This window comes from Glossina fuscipes, unplaced genomic scaffold (assembly GCF_014805625.2).
Source record: "Glossina fuscipes isolate IAEA_lab_2018 unplaced genomic scaffold, Yale_Gfus_2 28, whole genome shotgun sequence".
Lineage (NCBI taxonomy): Eukaryota > Metazoa > Arthropoda > Insecta > Diptera > Glossinidae > Glossina > Glossina fuscipes.
Window position 1 is genome coordinate 3,000,040 of NW_023998423.1, and position 18,873 is coordinate 3,018,912.

Consider the following 18,873-nt stretch of genomic DNA (forward strand, 5'->3'; position numbering starts at 1 on the left):
TTATTGTTTTCTGCCTGCAACTCACATAGGGATGAGAATTTTTATAAGTCGTTGTTTTCTCTTTTAAAAATTTGTTCAATTATAAACGATGCAAGGATCAGATTGGCATTCAAACGAATTTTGCCTTAAAAAAGGATGCACAAGTGGTTGAGTATTCACTCATAAATGGATATTTTATTTACTTATTTATAATGCTTATCGAAATGAAATTATTCGAAATATTTATTGGAATTTATATGCGATTAAAGACGAATTCTTAAGCGATAAAAGTAAGAACATAAAAACAACTACGAACAAAACTTGTACGAATTTAATTTGAGTTCTACTGTTTACTTCTATTTAAATTTAACAATTTATAGAACATTTTTCTTTTCTTCCAATGCCATTGAAGGAGTGCGAAGTCATTATAGTGCTTGTTGTTTTCTTCGAAAAAATTATACAGAACGTTGTCTTTGTCGTGCATGACGCCATTAAAATTATACTTTTAAATTTCGAATTGCTGCAGAATAAACCTAAAATAAAGTTAACAAAAGAAACAGAAGGAAAGAGAAGTATGTACATTAAATTTTTTTCATTTTTTTTATTAAGATGGAATTTACATCCAATCTAAACCAAGTTTTCGAAACTTTTAGTTTAATATAATTACCATTTCCGAGAATTTGCGCTAATTTATCTTTGACGTTCATATCGTACAGTGGAAGCTAGATATACAGCCAATATAATGCCTAGTATTTGCAGGAAGGCAATGCAAACGCCTACTATCATTAATGTCATCACATTACCACTTATATGCATCTCTAATTTATTTAAACAGCCATCCTGCAGGACCAGTGGAAATTTATAAGAAATATATCAATTTGACATATATTATTATACCTGGAAATATTTGTCTTTACCCAAAGCTAGTGAGTCGAAACAGTGTCCTACTTTTTCATCAATGTATGGAGGACGACAGCAACTGGCTGGTAAAGTCTTATTTAAGCTTAGTCTACGCCAATCGGAGGGGTTATCAATTCCACAACACATCATTTCACTTTGTATATGATTCCAAGCATCAAGATCGGTTTTATCGGATTGTCTCATTGAGTCTTCTAAGGCGCTTCGCAATCGATTATTCATATCAGCTCTATAGAAGCAAGCGGCTATTCCAGCAGCCAATTCCATAACGAATACTATACCCAATAGCAAAGCAAACTGTAAACCAAACAATGTTACATTCAATTAGTAGTTTTCAATTGAGAGTAGGATTGCAATCTTGAATGCCAGCAGTGGTGTTTATAAACCTAAGATTTTAACGCTCTGTGAATTGCTATAGGCACTGGGTTGACGTCGTAATCAGCATAATTTTCTCTGTGATATTTTTAATCCATCTTTCATTTAAAATCGCTATACGTTGTGGCATCACTTCGATCAGGTTGATTCCGTTTCGCAGACTTTCGAAAATAATCTTAGGTCTAGTGTGAGGGTGCTTTATCAAAATTAGCAGCTCTCAAATGGTTTATTAGTTTCCACTCCGAAAATTTTGACATTATAGAGGCATTGTGTTCCGGTCTATCACTTAACGATGAAATTCTTAAAAAAAATCAAAGAAGACCGAACTGTACATTTCATCTTAGGATATAGTTGAGAAACAATGTATTGATTAAAAGACAGGTTTGATATGTTTTCATAAGGCTGGATGCAAGAAGAGCTTCGATGTTTGGGAATCGCAAAAAAAGATATTTCGTTGACTGAATTTTTATCTACCGCATGAAATTGAACGAAATTGACCTATTATTGAAGAAACTAATAACAGGCGAAGAAAGTTGCTATACTTTCCATATTTGTGTCCAAGATGGATGAACAGTTGCAAATCAAAGGCCGAATTGATACTGGGTAAAATGCTGTTTCGTGTTTGGTGAGATTTCGAGGGAATTGTTTATCGTTAACTGCTCCAACGAGGCGATTAATAACGCTCTCTGCTGTCAACAACTAACACAGTTAAATATCTGGAATTCAGCAATAGCAATAAAGCCATGGTTCTCCCCCGTCGACAATGTCAGGCGGGACATTTTTGATGAGTTTGCAAAAATTGGGCTAGCCTGCCTGGAAAGTCATAACATGTAGCTGCCTTACAAGCCGGGCAGTGCCACGTCTTTCTCCCATTTCCTTCCGTCCCCAAGAATGTATTGATTTATGGGATTTTAAAGAAGAATTTTTTTTTTTATATTTCCGGTTACCCATTATGTCGTTACATTATTATTAGATATCGTGAAGTTTAAAACTATTATTCCCGCTGCGAGCAGAGCGCAAAAGAAAAAAATAAAAAAGTTACTTACCGTTAACAAAAGTTTCGGTGATTCTCGTATAACACCAATGCAACCAATCGAGGCTATAACAAATATTAATAAACCGGTTACAATTAAAACAATAGGGGGTCCGGTAGCATTTTGGTCCAGAAAATAATTAAAGTCATTCATTTGAGATAAGACCACAGAACCAGTAATCAATATAGCGAGACCGGAAATCTGCAAAAGGCGAAGTGAAAGATCAAATCATCATCAAATAACTGAGGTAAACTTTTCTACCTCAATTTTTTTTTTATAAAATTATTCTTGGGTATGTCGCATATTAATGTATGTATGTTGTTTGCTTGGTTAGGTACTAGCGTGCTTAATGAATATTTCTACCCTAATCAATTCCTTTAATCACGTAAAAATGAACAAAGATATGTAAAGTTATTTCCTTGAAGTGACTGCGTGCGCCTAATGAATTTAACTTAAGGTAATTTCAAATGAAGTCATTGTTTGCTTGATTCACATTCTTAAGCATTTATGCATTAGTCAAGTTTTGTGCGAAGGAGTTTAATTTGTATTATTTGTCCTTAACAATGATGTTATCAAGAAACATATAAATAGGTGACCAATCATAAAAATTTATTATCATAATATTTGTAATAAAATGTCCGCACAGTTATTGCGTTTTATAAGAAGTTGCTCTTGGATGAGCTTCTTTTAAAAAAAGTTCTTGCAAATATCTCAAACTCAGTTTTCATAAATATTCGCTAACAACTCAAGGGCAATCTCTTGCCGTATGGTGCACAAAGAGAAACATGTGCAATTTAAACAGATAAAAATATCATAGGCGATAACGCTATACCATCAAATACCCTGCACCATGCCGCTTAATACATTTATTCATATAATGACAAAATAAAGAATTGTACCGAAAAATGATGGAAAAGTGGTGCGGTCTGAACTACATGTAACGTGATGGATGCGTTCTCAAAAACTTCGTGTAAAAAAAGATATTGGCTAAATGGAAAAAATGGTTGAGCGCTTGCAGACCTAAAACCGCAACCGAAAAGTACAATGAAGAATATTAAAAAATGCTTGTTCGCGTTCACTTACGAATTCATTTTGTGCTTACACTTTTTAATTCATTAAATACATTGTAAAAAATAAATTATATTTTGCAAAAATTAAACTGAATTGCGTTAAACGTACATAACATTTTTACTCTACGCATAATTCGGGCAATCCCACGCAATCGACAAAAGCTAAGTGAATTGTGAAAAATATAAGTTGGGGTTGCGATGCTTATTTGTGGGGTATGAGTATCGAAAGATTTGTAGAAATATCGAAGGGAAAAAAAAATTCATTAAAAAAGTTCATAGAAAAATTCATTGAACATTGAAAATAATTCGTGTAGAAAGAGAATTTTTCCTTTTTTAACACGTGTTTTATCAAATTTCGTGTAAAAAGAGAATTGGGTGTATTTTCAAAAGCATTTATTCTTGGGCCGAAGCATATCGGTTTACCAAATTTTATCAAACTCTCTCAACTTTTTGCGACCAGTTTAGATCTATGCAGGAAATGATTCCGAATCAATCGGTATAATAGAATATGCATCCATTTCAAATCTTTCTGGATGTTGTCTCCATTCGCACGATCGCGCGATAACATCCTTGCACCACAAATAGGGTATGAAAATAGTGAATGCAAGCTCAACGAAATCAGTAAATTTGAGATCAGCATTACTAGAGATCGTGATTATCGTGAATGTCGATGTAGTTGTGTAAGCATGACAATTATAATTTCGAAACTTTATCGAAGTAAATAAATCTAAAATTCTTTGTATTTTATTTCCTTAATTGCAGCTAAGAAGTTAAGTCACAATCACACAATTACACAATTCTAAGACAATAAAATCTCTCTGCGTTATTATCTTTGTCTTAATCGTGGCGCGATCATTTAGCATACCCCTAAAGGCAAGACAATCCATTCGTGTACTTTTCAGTGGTGTACGCCTTTTTCTGCTGTTTGTTGCTTCTTAAGCTTGACTTAGGCCGACTTTGCAACCCCTTACGTTTGCATTTCGCATGGAATATGACATGTCAGAATCGGACCAACTGTTAAATCGAACATACAGATTTTATTAACCAATATCTGGATAACACTTTTTTATCTGAACGGAAGTTATAGGTGAAATTAAGATATTTTTCTTACTGTAGACGCGTGTGCAGGCAGATCACAACTATTTTTGAACACAGTGTGTTCAGTTTGTGCCAAGTTTTGGCTTTCTCTCTTCATTTTTGCGTCTCTGTTGATCCCACAAAAGCCGAGAAAATTAACTCATTCTCGTAGGAATAGATGCAAGGGATGAAACCTGGTTGGTTGTTCTACTGATATGATACGATGTGTGGCATGTGCTTTCGAAAGCATCGGAAAAGTCGATATAAAAGTGCACACTACCCGTATATAAAGAAATTTTTAGAATTATTTATTATGCACAGAAGGATGAAAGGTCCGCTCACAATGTGAACGTGGCATCTCTGATATATTCTCGAGCAGCATCAAATTCTGAATCGATTTAGGCGTGTCCCTCTATCTGTCTGTGAAATAACTGTGGTAAGCATTTCAAGTTTGGCACAAAGCTTGAAAGTTCGTTTATTTGTCTCTCATCCATCCGTCTGCTCAACTGTGGTAAAATTTCTCCCGTTAGTGAGAATGAAGATATCGCCTACAAACTTTTAAACTTTTCGAAGAACACGCCCACAACGTTCGGTCGCCTATACGACAAAAACTTTTAATTTGAAAAGAGAAAATAACAGCCGCGCCCAACCAGTTCTTTTCTCTTTTTTTAGAATCACGATGACGGGCACAAAAGATTCAATAGTTGCCGAATATAATTTTCTTACTTATTTAGACTAAACAAATAAATTTTAAGGCGAAAGTAGGATAAAGATTAGGAGCTTACAAGGATTAAAAAATTGAAAATTCCTTGAATATTGAAAATTGGAAAATATTCTCATTAAAAATTTATTACGCTTTCAGCGGATAATACTGATCGGCATAGCTTACTGCTGTGCTTATAGTTAGGGAGAGATTAGATATTAGAATAGCCGGATATCCTGTTGGAGTTGTTGTTTTTTTCATTTTTATATCTCACACGACTTTTGATTCAAGGATGTATTAAGCTTGGGCGGACGTGTGCAACACTCAGGAAAACCTGAAATATATCCACCATTTATTATACCGACCGATTCAGAATCACCTTGTGAATAGATCGAAGCTTGTCCGTCTGTTCGTTTTGTTTTTTGTGTATTGCAATTTTTTCGAAATTTTGACGAAATCTGGTACACTGACTTATCTCGGCCCTAGCATGAACGCTACTGAAAATGGTTCGGATTGGACGACTTAACGGATTGTGTCCCATATGAAGCCTTATTTCGAAACATAGTTTTATGAATGCCTGTAGGATAGTGTAGGGCATTTAATGATGCATTATGGTGCATCCTACAATTATTTACTTACCGCAAAAAGTACATTAAAAACGAATAACACGAACTTAACCAACGCCGTACTACAAGACTGCATTTTATATTTTATTTCGATTTTAAATTTTCTTTATAAAAAACGTGATTATTTTCGCGTTTAGGCTACTGATTCGTTTATGATTTTTATTTTATCTTTTTTACAACAAACCAAAACACAAAATGGATGTCCGCGCTAAAGGGCGGTTGTCTTAGAACTGACCAAATTCATGCACTGTTATTAACGACGAAAATTGTAATGTTTTGGTCAAAATGGTAACCAACAAAAATTGTTGGGCGTTTAGGCGAAGCGAATAAATGAATGAGTAAAAAAAATCTGGCTCTTTACTCATTCCATCCTCATTATGACGTTTCATTAGTTTCTTTGTTCAATTGAGCTCCTTCGAGCTGTAAGATTCCCTCCCGTCTTTTATTTTAACCTAATTTTGTAGGAAAATCGTTGATATTCTTGTCGAAACTGTTGAATGCCTTTCAAACTAAAAAATTAGGTTACAATTAGCAAAAACTTGGTAAAAGACGATGAATATGTTAAAGTGGCTTTGCTTGAAAATTCTTTATATCGTTTAACGAGGTGACCTAATATAAGGACAACTAGAAATTGTTAGTATAAAATAATTACATTTTCTTTCACATTTCACTTTCACTTCCTGGACATAATTTCTTGCTTGCGAATAAACGAAGTAGAGCCGTAGGAAAATCAGGGCAGTTTGAGAGAAAGTTGCTGGTAGTGGAAAAGGAGTGAAGGACTTTATACAGGAATTAATTTATTTCTTAGGGTATCGCTCTCCAGCTCAATGGAGGTTTGGTAAATAATTTCACTTTTGTTTTGTTTTGCTGTATATTGAGCGTTATACAGTTATACAGTTGGCGGTTAGTAAAATTGCATGCTAACGTTTTATTAAAGTCGATGACCTATATGTGATAGGTAGTTGAGGGCGAAAAATAAATAATTGTAAAAAGGGTTAACAAACTTTGCATCATACAGGTTTTTTCCATTTTTCAATTTTTTTAAATTATTATATAAAAAATTTATACAAATTTGTATATGCACTAACTATAGTAAAAACGTATCACGACTCATGCATTTCGACACACTTATAAGTAAGTGTAAGTAAGAGAAGCAAGAGAATAATAAATAATAGAAAATTCAAATAAGAAAAGTTTTAAGTAATAATTTTGTGTTTGGCTTTGTAAACTTTGATAGATGCAGCTCTCAAGAGATTTCTTCTACTTGTTACACCTATAAATAAGTGTGGTTGACCGATGTCACATCTACGATTTGGTATGAGGTATCTAATTAGCACACGGATTACATATCTTTATAGATATTGACTCAAATTAGTTGCTGTACCCAACACCCACGGACGGGGTGTGCATTCATTTTGTCAAAATGCTTGTATCGCCCAGAAGATGGTTTCCGCGGAGCCCGCAAAGTATATACATTCTTCAAATTCTGAATCTATTTAAGCATTTCCGTCTGTCCGTCTGTATAATGACTGTTGTTAACCTTCTCTTGGCCGCAAAAATTAAGCTATTGACTTCAAATTTGGCAGAAACATTGGATGTTCTTGCACGCAGACCGCTATTGAACAAAGTCCAAATCGTTCGAAGGACGCGTCCACACTGCTACTACACGCTGGAACACCTCTGCTTTTTAAGAGAAATAAAAAATAATTTTTTGGTCATTAGTCATAAACTACTACAGCAGATCAATTTACAAAAACTTGAGCGAGCGTACTGTGGGCGATGCTGTATGGAAGAAATTGATCACGCCTACCCAATATTACAGCGTATCAATATTTATTTATTTTTTTCAGTATCTTCAAAGCAAGCTTCAAAAACCCCCTAAAGTATGTAAGTTCTTGCCAAGTTTCAAATTTGGAATGCACATAAACATGTGTAATATCTGTGGTAGATACTTCTCCATTCGCAAAAACGAGGATATCGCAAAAGAATTTAAAAATAACCCAAATTTTTCAAAGAACACACGCCTACACGCCTACGTGACAGAAACAGTGAATATCTTTGTTTTCTGTGGTTTTTGCGTGTTGTTCATGGAGTATAACACGTATCCCATACAGTTTCTCTTTTTATTAAAGAGTTTATTATGTCTTACCTATTGACCTTGGATGTTAAACGCCTTTTCTGGACTACCTGTCTAAGCACTATAGTGGACCATAAACCTACGTTAAGCATCCGCCACCATCCTACAGTTATTCATATAACTGCTTCGCAAAACGTGGCGTTCATCCTTGGACGGAAACAAGTTCGTGAGCCAACTTTTATCAAAATATCTTGAAAATTGAGGGTTGTACGTGGAACACAAGAGTAAAAGACGGACAGACAAGCTTATCGCTTTTTGGATCGATCGATTGAATAAAATAGAAGGTCTCTCCCAAGTCCATTTAGGTGTTCCGTACATCCGCACAAACTTAATATATCTTTGTACACCATCTGGTGTAGGGTGTTAAAAAACAAATGGAATGTGTTGACCTATAAAGGTCATTCGACTTTTGGCAAGAACGCTTACTTGGCTAGGGGATTCAATAATAGTCACATTCTATTTCAAATTGTGCACGAGCTACTTTGCACCAAACTTTGTCGAGACCTAAGAAACGCACCTAGTTTTACATATAACAACTTTTCAAAATAAGGCATGAATATGCTCGCCCTTGTGCCAAAATGTGTAAGTGTACTACATATGGACATGGACAGAGAGACGGACGCTCTGAATGGTTATAATAAAGATTGTTTTGAATGTCGCATACATATGCACAAATCTACATACTCTTATCACAAATATTTTACGGTATTAATAGATTTGTCACGCCTACAATATGTTTGCAAATTTTTATATGCCGACTTCAACTGTCGTTTAATTACACATTAATTACTCACTGTTTAAATTTTATTACTTCTATCTTACAAAATTTTAATACGATTCTATAAATTGTTTTTTTGTTTCTTTTTTCTTACAAACAAAACAAAATTTCAAAAAATAAAATTTTAAATCTTCAATAACACGATCCCCAAAACGCCCAGTAAAACTGTTAAACTTAAATTGATTATAGCAGAGCTACCAGCCATGCATGGCCACTCAGCATCCACGTCGCTGTAAAAGAAGAATTTTTTTCAAAACATATCAAAACAATCAGCACACGCTACGCATAAGCAAAAAGGTTAAGAACGCATTTTAATAGAAACTGTAATAAGGATAGACGGTGTGATGGTATGCAGTATATGGTGATGAATAGTGATAACCGGTAGTTAAAAGTGGTATAACAACATGATCGTGAGGTTGCTCGTTAGGCACATAAAATGTAGGTTGGGTATTTTTAGATGGCGGACAAGATGTCGAGGATGCTAATGATGATAGGGCATGAATACTGCAAATAGAACAATAAAGTTAAAATTTAACGGTTAGCACGAATAAAGACAAATATAATCGAAGTCGCCAATGATTTTTCATTTTTTAAAATACTGGGCTTGCAGCACAGATTGCGTGATAAAAGCATAAATTTGCTTAAAAAGCTGTCTTAAATCTTCTTCACAAATAAAACTTAGCCATATATTAGGTCTATCGGAAAGTTCTGTTCATTCTTAGAACCATAGTTTTCGAATATGTTCAACTGTCGTCGAGCAAAGAACGATACAGAGGGTTGGCTGCAGCCTAGTGGGTAAGTGTTATGCCTTTGAACACACACCATGGCCACGAACAAAGTACACTCTGCCGCGTTGAGATTGTTAGCCGCGCTTCTCGACGACTATTGCGGACCACAAATGTGTCATGCGCTTGTCACACGATCGCGCCTCACCTAATATGTACTAATATGAACAACACTAACTAGTTAGTTAGTTAGTTAACCAAGTGATACGAATATGAATCATCTTCGTTTTAGGTCATTTGCTAAGCGAGTGTGCGTATGTATTCGGCGATAAGAAGCGAGAGCTAAATATGCGTCAAATGATGATTGCCCGCATACGTGTTGAAACGTGTTGTCAAGTGGACAGAGTGGACAGAACTTTCCGGTAGGTCTATTATTTATTATCGATATTTAATTACAATTTGAAAAGAATTATTATTGTTTACTTTAAAAATCAAAAAACACGAAAAGACAAGACATGAAAAGCACACAAAAATAAATAAACATAAAATTAATGTTAAAAAAACAAAATAATTATAAAACACATATTGGTTGTTAACACTAAGACCAAATTTTGTTGACATTACTCCGGGCAGACACCGTGTGTTCTCAAATATCAGATAATTCAGTAAAGTGTACTTACATACATATATTCATAATAATTTGGCTTACATTATACTTAGGTGTATCAGATATTTTCAAAAAATTTCTCCAAATTTATCCAAAAATATAAAAATTCAAATATTGTCTTCTTCTTCTGTGTGCTCTACAGTGTTGAACAAAAAATTAGTTCGAGTACCATTTTTCGAGTATTTTTTAAAAGCCAATATCATATTAAAATTATTAAGAAGAAGAAGAAAAACATTATCACATTTCTCTGATATTATTCTCGTAACCACAAATGTTGCATAACTGAGTTTGTTTAACTGAGTTTGCTTGTCAGTAAGCAGTCTGGGTGACTTAAACATTACGATAGGCAAAGGTCTTTGTGACACATAAGCCATGAAACTGACGTTCCATAAAAGGCAAACGAAATTATCGCACTTTGCCAGTTGGTTTCACTGGATTCAATTAACCATAAGATACCCTTTGGTTAGAAGTGCTAAAAGGTACCATCAATCAAACTGGTGCCAACTCAGACGAACCATTTCAATAATTATTTCCTTTCTATGGGACGTGGTTTTCTGCCTGCTATGAATTACGATTTTTGTATAGGATGTCACACAGTTTACGCAAGATTTGAATAATTGTAATTTCCTTATTGAATCATAATATGCATATAGGAAAGGATTATGTGCGGTATAGCATATCGGGCAAATGGCCGAAACGGCTTTGCTGTCATATATGCAAAGAATCCGAGAATATTTCATGCCCTAATGGAATGGAATTGTTTCGGGGAATATCTTATGGAATCCTCTTGTTAAAACCACCTGTCCTTCATATCCCTCCAATCATAGCCCAATATCGAGCATCGTCAACCGTCATTATTTTTCATTATTTTTCAAATATTGTTCAATAATGAGAACGCGTTGCTCTCTTCATTTCCACTAACTCCAAACTGCCCGCAATCAAACTCTGCGAACACTTTATCGCCCAAATGGTGGCAAATGCGAATCTGGCGCAAGACTTTGGGACATCCTTTATATCAAAATTCGTACATAACATCTAATTAATACTTGAATGCACATAAAATTAGTTTTCATCTACCTTCGGGTCACAGCGTCAAGATATTCATTTATTAATTCTTATTAAGCGGCCATGTTTTTTTTTTTTTTTTGTCCTTATTAAGCTAAACTGAACACGTTCAAGAGTTAGTGTATAATGTTCTCTGATTTAAGTTAAGAATCGAGTATATTTGGTTTCTTGTTTTTTTTTCTAATTTTTGAAAATATCTGGTAACACCTTTACTCGCTTTCGCTTAATTTTTCTTTTATTTTGTTTTGTGGTTAATTATTAAGTAGCGGTTGTTTTTTTTTTTCTAAGCCATACATATCTCGATATTTACTTTATACCGATGACACCGCAAGTCACACGTCCTCCCGAATTACCCGTCTTTTTCGATTCGGGATGAGTCGTTTTGCCCAAATCATCGACCATCTCGTGCAGGACCAAACCGCGACCGATAACTGTACGTGGACCAGTTAAACTGATCAGGTGATCGGTAAAAGTGGTGTCGACAACACCGTTCTCATTGGCCTCTAAATTGCCCAAATCACCGACATGTCGTATCTCATCAGTGCGGCCGCCATGCGTCAGCTTTTATGAAAATTTAAAAATATTTGAACAAACATATTATTTTTATTATTATTTCTATTTTTATCTTTATTTACCTTTTCCGGATTATAATGAGCGCCCAAACTTGTACAGCCATTAGTTAAATCGCCTTTTTCATGCACGTGAAAACCATGCTTACCGGGCGCGATGCCGGTGAGATAAACTCGTACATGAACATTTTCGCCGCAAGCATTTTGTGTGAAGGTAACATTTCCCGTGGGTATAACATTGTTCTTCGCAGGTCCAGTCATAAACGCAACGGCTTCAATTTTCGAGTTTTTCTGCATATAAAAATTATTCAATCATTTATTTATTTATTTTTTTTTTTTAAATGATAACCAACCTCAGCATAGCAGCCGGCTAATCCTACGAAGAGCAGTAAAATTGCAATTGTTGATGATGGGATTGTATACATCTTATCCTTAAAAAAATAAAACAGAAAATCTGATTAGCAAAGAGCAAGAAAGCGCGATAAATGATGCGACCGTCTTTATGCCGTGAAGATTTTATAAAGATTGCTTTCAATAAACATTTGCTCTCTTAAATATAGTCAGGCTGCCCGTCGTTACCATTGCCGAATACATACAAGCACATTAACTTACTTACGTTAACCGTAACGCTCAGCGATACTTTATTAATCGTGCACGACTTGGAATTGTGACCGAGAAAGAGCAGATAGTCACCTCCGCCTTTGCTTGCATATTGAAGATTCCTTTCCTTTCCCGTTTTCTTTTAACCTGGGCCAATCATTGTGGGCATTGTGTGCGTGCCTTATTCATGCAGTACACGAAACGAAGGTGACAAGGAAACGAGGAAAGATGGTTGGCGCCGAATCGAGGCAGGTGAGTGTATGCCTTTACCACGTTTGAGAGGACAATTGACTTTAAAAATAAGGGGTGTGTGTCTACCTCCAAAATAATTTACAATAATTTTGAAATAATATCGGAATGGACTCTGGATCCCGACTAATATGAAATATGTATATATGTATAAGCAATTTTTTGCACGCTCCTACACATTTGCTGAAGTATGTTCGAAATTCACTACAAGGCCACTTAATCAAAGGTTCTTCTTTGTTCTAAACCGCTTTTATTTATTTATGTTTTTTCAAAATTTAATTATATTTCATGACAACCGTTTTTATATGAAATGAAGAAAAGTAAATATTCGGTTAAAATTGCGTGAATTAAGTAAAGTGATTAAAACAAGTAAATAATATTTTTTACAATCTTATAAATCAATATAGGGCCATGTTTGCATGCGCTTCCGCACAACAACTGCATGACATAATTGTGACAGACTGTCTGCTTTAATTAAGTTCAATGTACTTAAAGCACGTGCGCGCTACCGTCTGTTAACCGGCGGTTTTCGCTTCTTTCTTCATTTTCCTCTTGCATCTCAATCTAGTACCTACGGATTAAGTTTTTGACAACTACATGACATAACAATTTTACTTCGTTTAGCCACATCAATCTGTCCGTAATTCCGCTTGCCTGTCATTTCGATAGTCTGCCAGTCCGTTCGCCATTTGAACCATTCGTTCATCCGTGCGCTTGTCTGCCTAGTCATGTATTTGTCGATCCGTTGTTGCTGAATTGCGCACAAGTTGGCAAACATTGTCCTGGAGGTATGTGTCTTAAATTAATAAATCAATCTCAAAATACACGGGGGGCTACAGATTAACACGTGTTGTCGTAATCATTAGAAATTTAGTGGCTTGTCCCTCGTAAGTCGCTTCGTTTCCCTCTCACCGTACCTGAGGTCATCTGATAAGCTTTTTTGAAAATTTTAATAATAAGATCCGCCCAGCTCAGCAAGGATTTAGATGACCTTATTTCGAATGAGATGTGGGATAAGCTAACCACGACACTAGACTAAAATGAAAAGGAAGCGCATGGTCGTGCCCACAGTATAACTGACATAAAGCACAGATGAACTAGCAAGGAAAAGAATCGCAACAAAAAACATAATTTAAAGCCGCCCTTGATTTAGAATTCAGGCTTCAAAAACAACTAAAACTGGTGAAGAAAGACAAAGAAATAGACCAGAACAGGCACAAGCAGATGGCGTTAAGTGCAATCTCCCTAATTGATATTAAGTAAAATGTTAGAGACTTAAACTGTCGTTAAATCTGCAATATCCAACGTAACGTCTTCTCCTCTCGAAATTTTTGTAAAGCTTTATGACCTCGGATCGGCGATATATAATCATATTTCAGAAAACATTTTATCCGCAATCGATTCTTATGGAATTACATTTTTCTGTAAGACGACCTTCTGGCAAGCGAGTCTCAGACCAGGATTGTCTGTCCGTCTGTCTGTCTTATTTTTTTGTGGTAAACTGACTTGTTTTAACTCAGGAGCGAACGCTGTTGAAAATGTTTCGACTCGGATCACTTTTTAAACTACTTTTCATGGTACTGTCCTATTTTCGACAGTTCCTATACGAATAACTGTAGGATGGCCTATAATATTGTTTTTACTTATAAGATGCACTTTATACGAGCATGAACATTGTCGCGATTGTGGAGAAAGAAGCAAAGGAAGCAGGGATAGTGTGCGGCTGCAACTAGCGAGGCATATCGCCGAGCGATAAATATCGTGTTTTCTTCAATCGAACATTTCACTAGAATGGCAGCCGCACATCAATCGTTATGAGAGTATGATCTCTCTCGTAGTGGAATTTGAGCCCGCGCGGCTGCTCGGCAGCTTTACTCTACAAAATTTTCATAAACACAATTAATTAGTTAATTGATTAATTGCGTCTTCGTGGCTTGATTATCGTATGTGTTTATATGTACATAAATACAATGAATTGTCTACCTTCCACAAAACATTACTAAAACATAATTCAATGATGAACAGTGACGTTATCTTATACCTTTTTCAATTAAATCGTCCCCCTGAACGTGCTTGTGTTTAAATTAACGTCACCGATATGCTGTGATTTAACAGCAGAAGAGAAAAGTTCCAAATGGTCAGTTGTGCATGTGTATGACGACGAAACGAAAAGAACTTTTTATTGCATTCAAAGCTAAATTCAATTGGGCGAGTGTTGTGATATAACCGCAAATCAAAAATGGGAAATTAGTTTGAGTCTACTTAAACGAGATGTGGCGCAAATGTATTATAACCTTATGACACATTTTCAGTTGTTCTATGTATGGCTTTCATTTGTAGTTAATGAACTGGCATATTTTTTATTTAACCTTTATTTGTTGCTTCATAAACGAAAGTTACACAGGGTCACACTGGATTTCCAAATCTTATATTGGAACAAATAAACAGCGTTAAGGTAGCGGTAACCGAATGTCCTTCACACTTTTTGCCCATTCCGCAAGAGCTAACAGCGTTAAATAAATCGATGTAACTGAATTTTTCGAATACATTCGTTATGTCATAATGTAAGAAATTTTCCTTAACAAAAACCAAAAACTTTACTTGGATTACGCAAGAAACCTTCTCGACTGCCGAGTATGGAACACGTTTTATTTCGAACGGTCTGAACATATTATAATTAGGGAACAAAATTTATTCGACTTTAAAATTTTTGTGTAACATTTGACGACTTCCTCTGCTTTGGAAGAAAGCGATTGAAATCGGATTACTCGCCATTTGTAAATTTATTTCTAAAACGGTGAAATACAATAGACATGCTCCAGTCTTATGCCTTGATATTCAAGAATGTATCGACCCGTAAAATCTTTACACTTTTAATAATGCATTCATAAGTCATTTATGGAATTTTGATCACCTTCACATGAAACTGGGAAATGGCAGATACTGTTTAACTAATATTTTGCCGCTCCCACTGTTCATCTATTACATACGTACATTACATATGGCAACGTGTAATACAAACTTTGTAAGCGACGTCTCATTTTATACACAAATGTGGTACACAGGTATATTAAGTTTTTGAGGATGTGTGCAACACCCAGAAAGACTTGACACAGACCCACCTTTCAGCATAGCGATCGATTTAGAAAATAATTCTGACCTAAACTTGCTTGTCCGTCCGTTTGTTCATGCTACAGCTGGCAATTTTTGACATATTTTAATAAGATGTCGTATACTGGAGTGTTTTGGTCCAACGACGTACTCTATTGAAAATGGTTTGGACCAGACTTCTGCAGTGGATAGATATGAATACGAAATCTAGAAATGAAATTAATTTTTATTTTGAAATAGACCTCTACGAAGAAGAATGTCGCCACCCGATACAGTTCAATCAATGCCTGTGTAATTCGCGGCACATTTAAGAACAGATTTTTCATGAAAGAAATACTTTACTAAATTCGATATCAGTACCGTTTACACGCCCACACCTGACTAAGATTAACTTGCACTTGCTTTGATGAGATTACTCCGCTTTCTCGGCGTTCTTATTCGTTCGCCCTGGAGTTTCCGTATACTGGGAAACCCTCTGTCACGAGTTGTCGCTCGTTAACTGCACTGCTAGCTTTCTGCATAGACTATTTGTAATAAGCTGTCCACTTTTCTATATGTTTCCTTTCCTCTATCTATCACCCATCGGACCTACATGTGTACGGGCTATCCCTAGAAAGGTTAATCAAATAAAGAAATATTTCAAATCCTAAGCGAAGTCCATTCGATGATCTTAAATTTCAAGCCGCAAGAAGCATACAATTCTCTAACCATGAAAATCGAAAAGTCAACTACTTCGAGACGTTTTAGTAACTGTTCACGGCTTCCTAAATGGGTTGAAAAATGTCAACATTAAAATTTCGAAAGTATTTTCCATGAAAATCTTCCTCTACTGTAAGCTGATTGCAGAAAAGATTCACGTTAATCTAAACAGTTCGGGAATTACTACTGACCAACTATTTCGAAAGATCTTCTTTCCGGGAAATTAATCGGCAATAAAAAGAAAACAACGAGAAATGTGATGGGCACATAAACCGAAAATATTTAATATATATTGTCCTGGTAAGTCCTTGTCAAGGTCACCTAAGCATAACAGATTTAAATTCCTTTTTATTCTTGCAATCTTTGAAGTTTTTGTCATCTTTTCTGTTGCAAAACATAATTCTTCGTAGCTTAGAAAGTCAGCTCATATAACTCCTTACAAGAATGATTAGACGCAAGAGCTTTGGGAGTGAGGCTAAAGCAGATACTTAACCGATTAAATGTCGAAGAAGATTTACCTTCAAATAGGAAAATAATCTCAGGGTGAAATTTGGCTGTTTTTAGCGATTATAACATAACAGCAAATTACGTAATAACGTTATCAATCATCAGTAAGCCGATAGGGAGAAATAGTATGAAATGAATGCCAAAAAACAAAAAAAACAGGACAACCAGTTAACAACCGTTAATATGCAACACGCGTTTGTCATTTTGTATTATTTATTGACCTTTTTTGTAGCATATTTGCTATTTAAGATTTATTAACTCAACTGCAACTGGTTTAATAATAATCTTTTTCAAAACTTTTTGGATATTAATTTATGAGAATACAAGCCGGTTGTACTCTTTTTTTTTTTTGTTGTTTTTTTTGAACAATTGCAAAATAACGCTAATGCACTAACACTTCAATGGTGCCACATGCTAATCGAACTCAAGTCTTAAAAACAAGTTTGAGTGTAGTAGGAGTAAGGGAATGGAGGACGGAAGGAAGGAAATATATTCAAGGTTTTATATAATATATTGAACAGAGCACCTCACGTACATTAATTGACTTACTCTAGAAAACTTAAAAAAAAAAAAAAAGCAAACACTTTATAAATATCTGTAGTTTGTTTTGATTGTGTTGCTTGATGTTTTTTGCTGTTGTCATTATTAATATTATTATTATTATTATTATTATTGTTATTGTTATTATTGTTTGTTATTTCTCAAATCAGCATCGGAGTGGATCAATTGTTTGCTTACCTTATGCGTGTTCAATGAATTTAAATGTAATTTTAAATTTACTATTTAATACACACACACACACACACACACGAGAAAATACAGATAATTCTCAATTGTATCAAGTGTTTACTTCAAGCTTTGAAATGCAACTATTGCGGTCTCTCCTCGCCTGACAATGAAACGTTTCCACAGATCAATTGTGTTAATGCGCGACTGTTTTTCAAACGAAAGTGAATTTTCAACTAGAAAAGCTCTTATTTTATATGATTTTGTTGATTTTCGTTAACAAAAAAAAAAAGAAAACACTCGTTTCGCGAGATACTTAATGTTGTTGTTAAGTTTTATCGCAGAGCGTGATCACCATAAGTTTTGCTTCTTTTTTTTTTTTTTTGTAACCTTTTGGTTTCATATTGAGTTCTTTCTACTTTTCGCTATGCATTACGAGCTACAAACTTGTGGCAGTACTTGATATAAGAAAACTTAGTATGGGACAAACAACATTTCTAAGCGTAAAAAAATGATGAGAAAACACGTTTCAATAGTTGAAATTGATAAACAACTTTTGCTTTTTTATAATTCACGTACGCAGGGGTGTCAGATATGTATAATTATTGCACTTGGTTCTGTGCGACACAATTATTTGTTTGTTATCCGCCTCGCCTCACGTTATTCTCAAATTAAAATCGTCTGGCCTAAGCTCTGGCAGATATAGATAAAAGTTTTGGTAGTTCTAAAGCAAAACTTTGAGACCAAGAGAGAAAGAGAAAGACAGGGAGAAAGAGAGAGAGAAAGAGAAAGAGAGAGAAAGAGAGAAAAAGAGAGAGAAATAAAAAGTAACTGGATACATTGTAAAATATACATTATCTAACTTCTAACCATATTCTGATATTTAAGCAATATTGCCATGAATAAACTTTATCCATATTATCCGAATTTATCCGCAATTATGCACACAATTGTAATGCATTGAATTCGCGCGTAGCGTGTGCAGGAAAACTAAAAATATTATTTTTATTTATCCGCTTGTGTACGATATACGGAAAAATCATTATCAAATAATTTTTTTTAATTAAAACTAAATTATCGGAAATCTAAACCAAACGTAAAAATGGTTCTTCTTCTTTTATCATCAAACACCAAACACTTACGTAAGTAAAACAAACTTTTTTCATTCAAAGTTGAGTTTAGAAAAAATACAAGGAAATTCCACTCCCGGTGTGCATGTAACGACCGTTCAAAATTACACATCCGATCTGAATCCTTT

At 34.9% G+C, this 18,873-nt stretch overlaps 2 protein-coding genes across 5 annotated transcripts; both read right to left on the minus strand.

The window, feature by feature from the left end:
- Positions 1 to 446: 446 nt before the first annotated feature.
- Positions 447 to 5,886, minus strand: LOC119636812 (leukocyte surface antigen CD53). The gene is made up of 5 exons (XM_038032453.1): positions 5,796 to 5,886; positions 2,319 to 2,507; positions 877 to 1,194; positions 647 to 819; positions 447 to 512 (listed from the first exon to the last, which is right to left on the minus strand). Exons 1-4 carry the CDS (start codon positions 5,856 to 5,858, stop codon positions 670 to 672), a joined length of 720 nt encoding a protein of 239 aa, XP_037888381.1. The 5' UTR covers positions 5,859 to 5,886; the 3' UTR covers positions 447 to 512; positions 647 to 669.
- Positions 2,419 to 18,175, minus strand: LOC119636810 (extracellular superoxide dismutase [Cu-Zn]). Of its 4 annotated transcripts, none has more exons than XM_038032451.1 (5): positions 17,628 to 18,161; positions 12,077 to 12,154; positions 11,790 to 12,014; positions 11,465 to 11,715; positions 2,419 to 2,507 (listed from the first exon to the last, which is right to left on the minus strand). In XM_038032451.1, the coding sequence occupies exons 2-5, from the start codon at positions 12,146 to 12,148 to the stop codon at positions 2,486 to 2,488; spliced, it is 570 nt and encodes a 189-aa protein (XP_037888379.1). In that variant the 5' UTR covers positions 12,149 to 12,154; positions 17,628 to 18,161; the 3' UTR covers positions 2,419 to 2,485. The 4 variants fall into 4 exon arrangements, with proteins under 4 accessions (XP_037888379.1, XP_037888378.1, XP_037888377.1 ...); XM_038032450.1 differs by lacking the exon at positions 2,419 to 2,507 and adding an exon at positions 8,807 to 8,927 and having other exon boundaries at positions 17,628 to 18,168; XM_038032449.1 differs by lacking the exon at positions 2,419 to 2,507 and adding an exon at positions 8,994 to 9,201 and having other exon boundaries at positions 17,628 to 18,175.
- Positions 18,176 to 18,873: the final 698 nt, after the last annotated feature.

Bases quoted from the DNA above. Each gene is read 5' to 3' on its own strand.
- LOC119636812 (XM_038032453.1), bottom strand. From the start codon at position 5,858: ATGCAGTCTTGTAGTACGGCGTTGGTTAAGTTCGTGTTATTCGTTTTT. The intron at 1,195-2,318 runs GTAAGTAACTTT...TTTGGTTTACAG, and splicing joins CACCGAAACTTTTGTTAACG to TTTGCTTTGCTATTGGGTAT. The intron at 820-876 runs GTATAATAATAT...CTGGTCCTGCAG, and splicing joins GTAAAGACAAATATTTCCAG to GATGGCTGTTTAAATAAATT.
- LOC119636810 (XM_038032449.1), bottom strand. From the start codon at position 12,148: ATGTATACAATCCCATCATCAACAATTGCAATTTTACTGCTCTTCGTA. The intron at 12,015-12,076 runs GTTGGTTATCAT...TTTTATATGCAG, and splicing joins TAGCCGGCTGCTATGCTGAG to AAAAACTCGAAAATTGAAGC. The intron at 11,716-11,789 runs GTAAATAAAGAT...TTTTCATAAAAG, and splicing joins CTCATTATAATCCGGAAAAG to CTGACGCATGGCGGCCGCAC.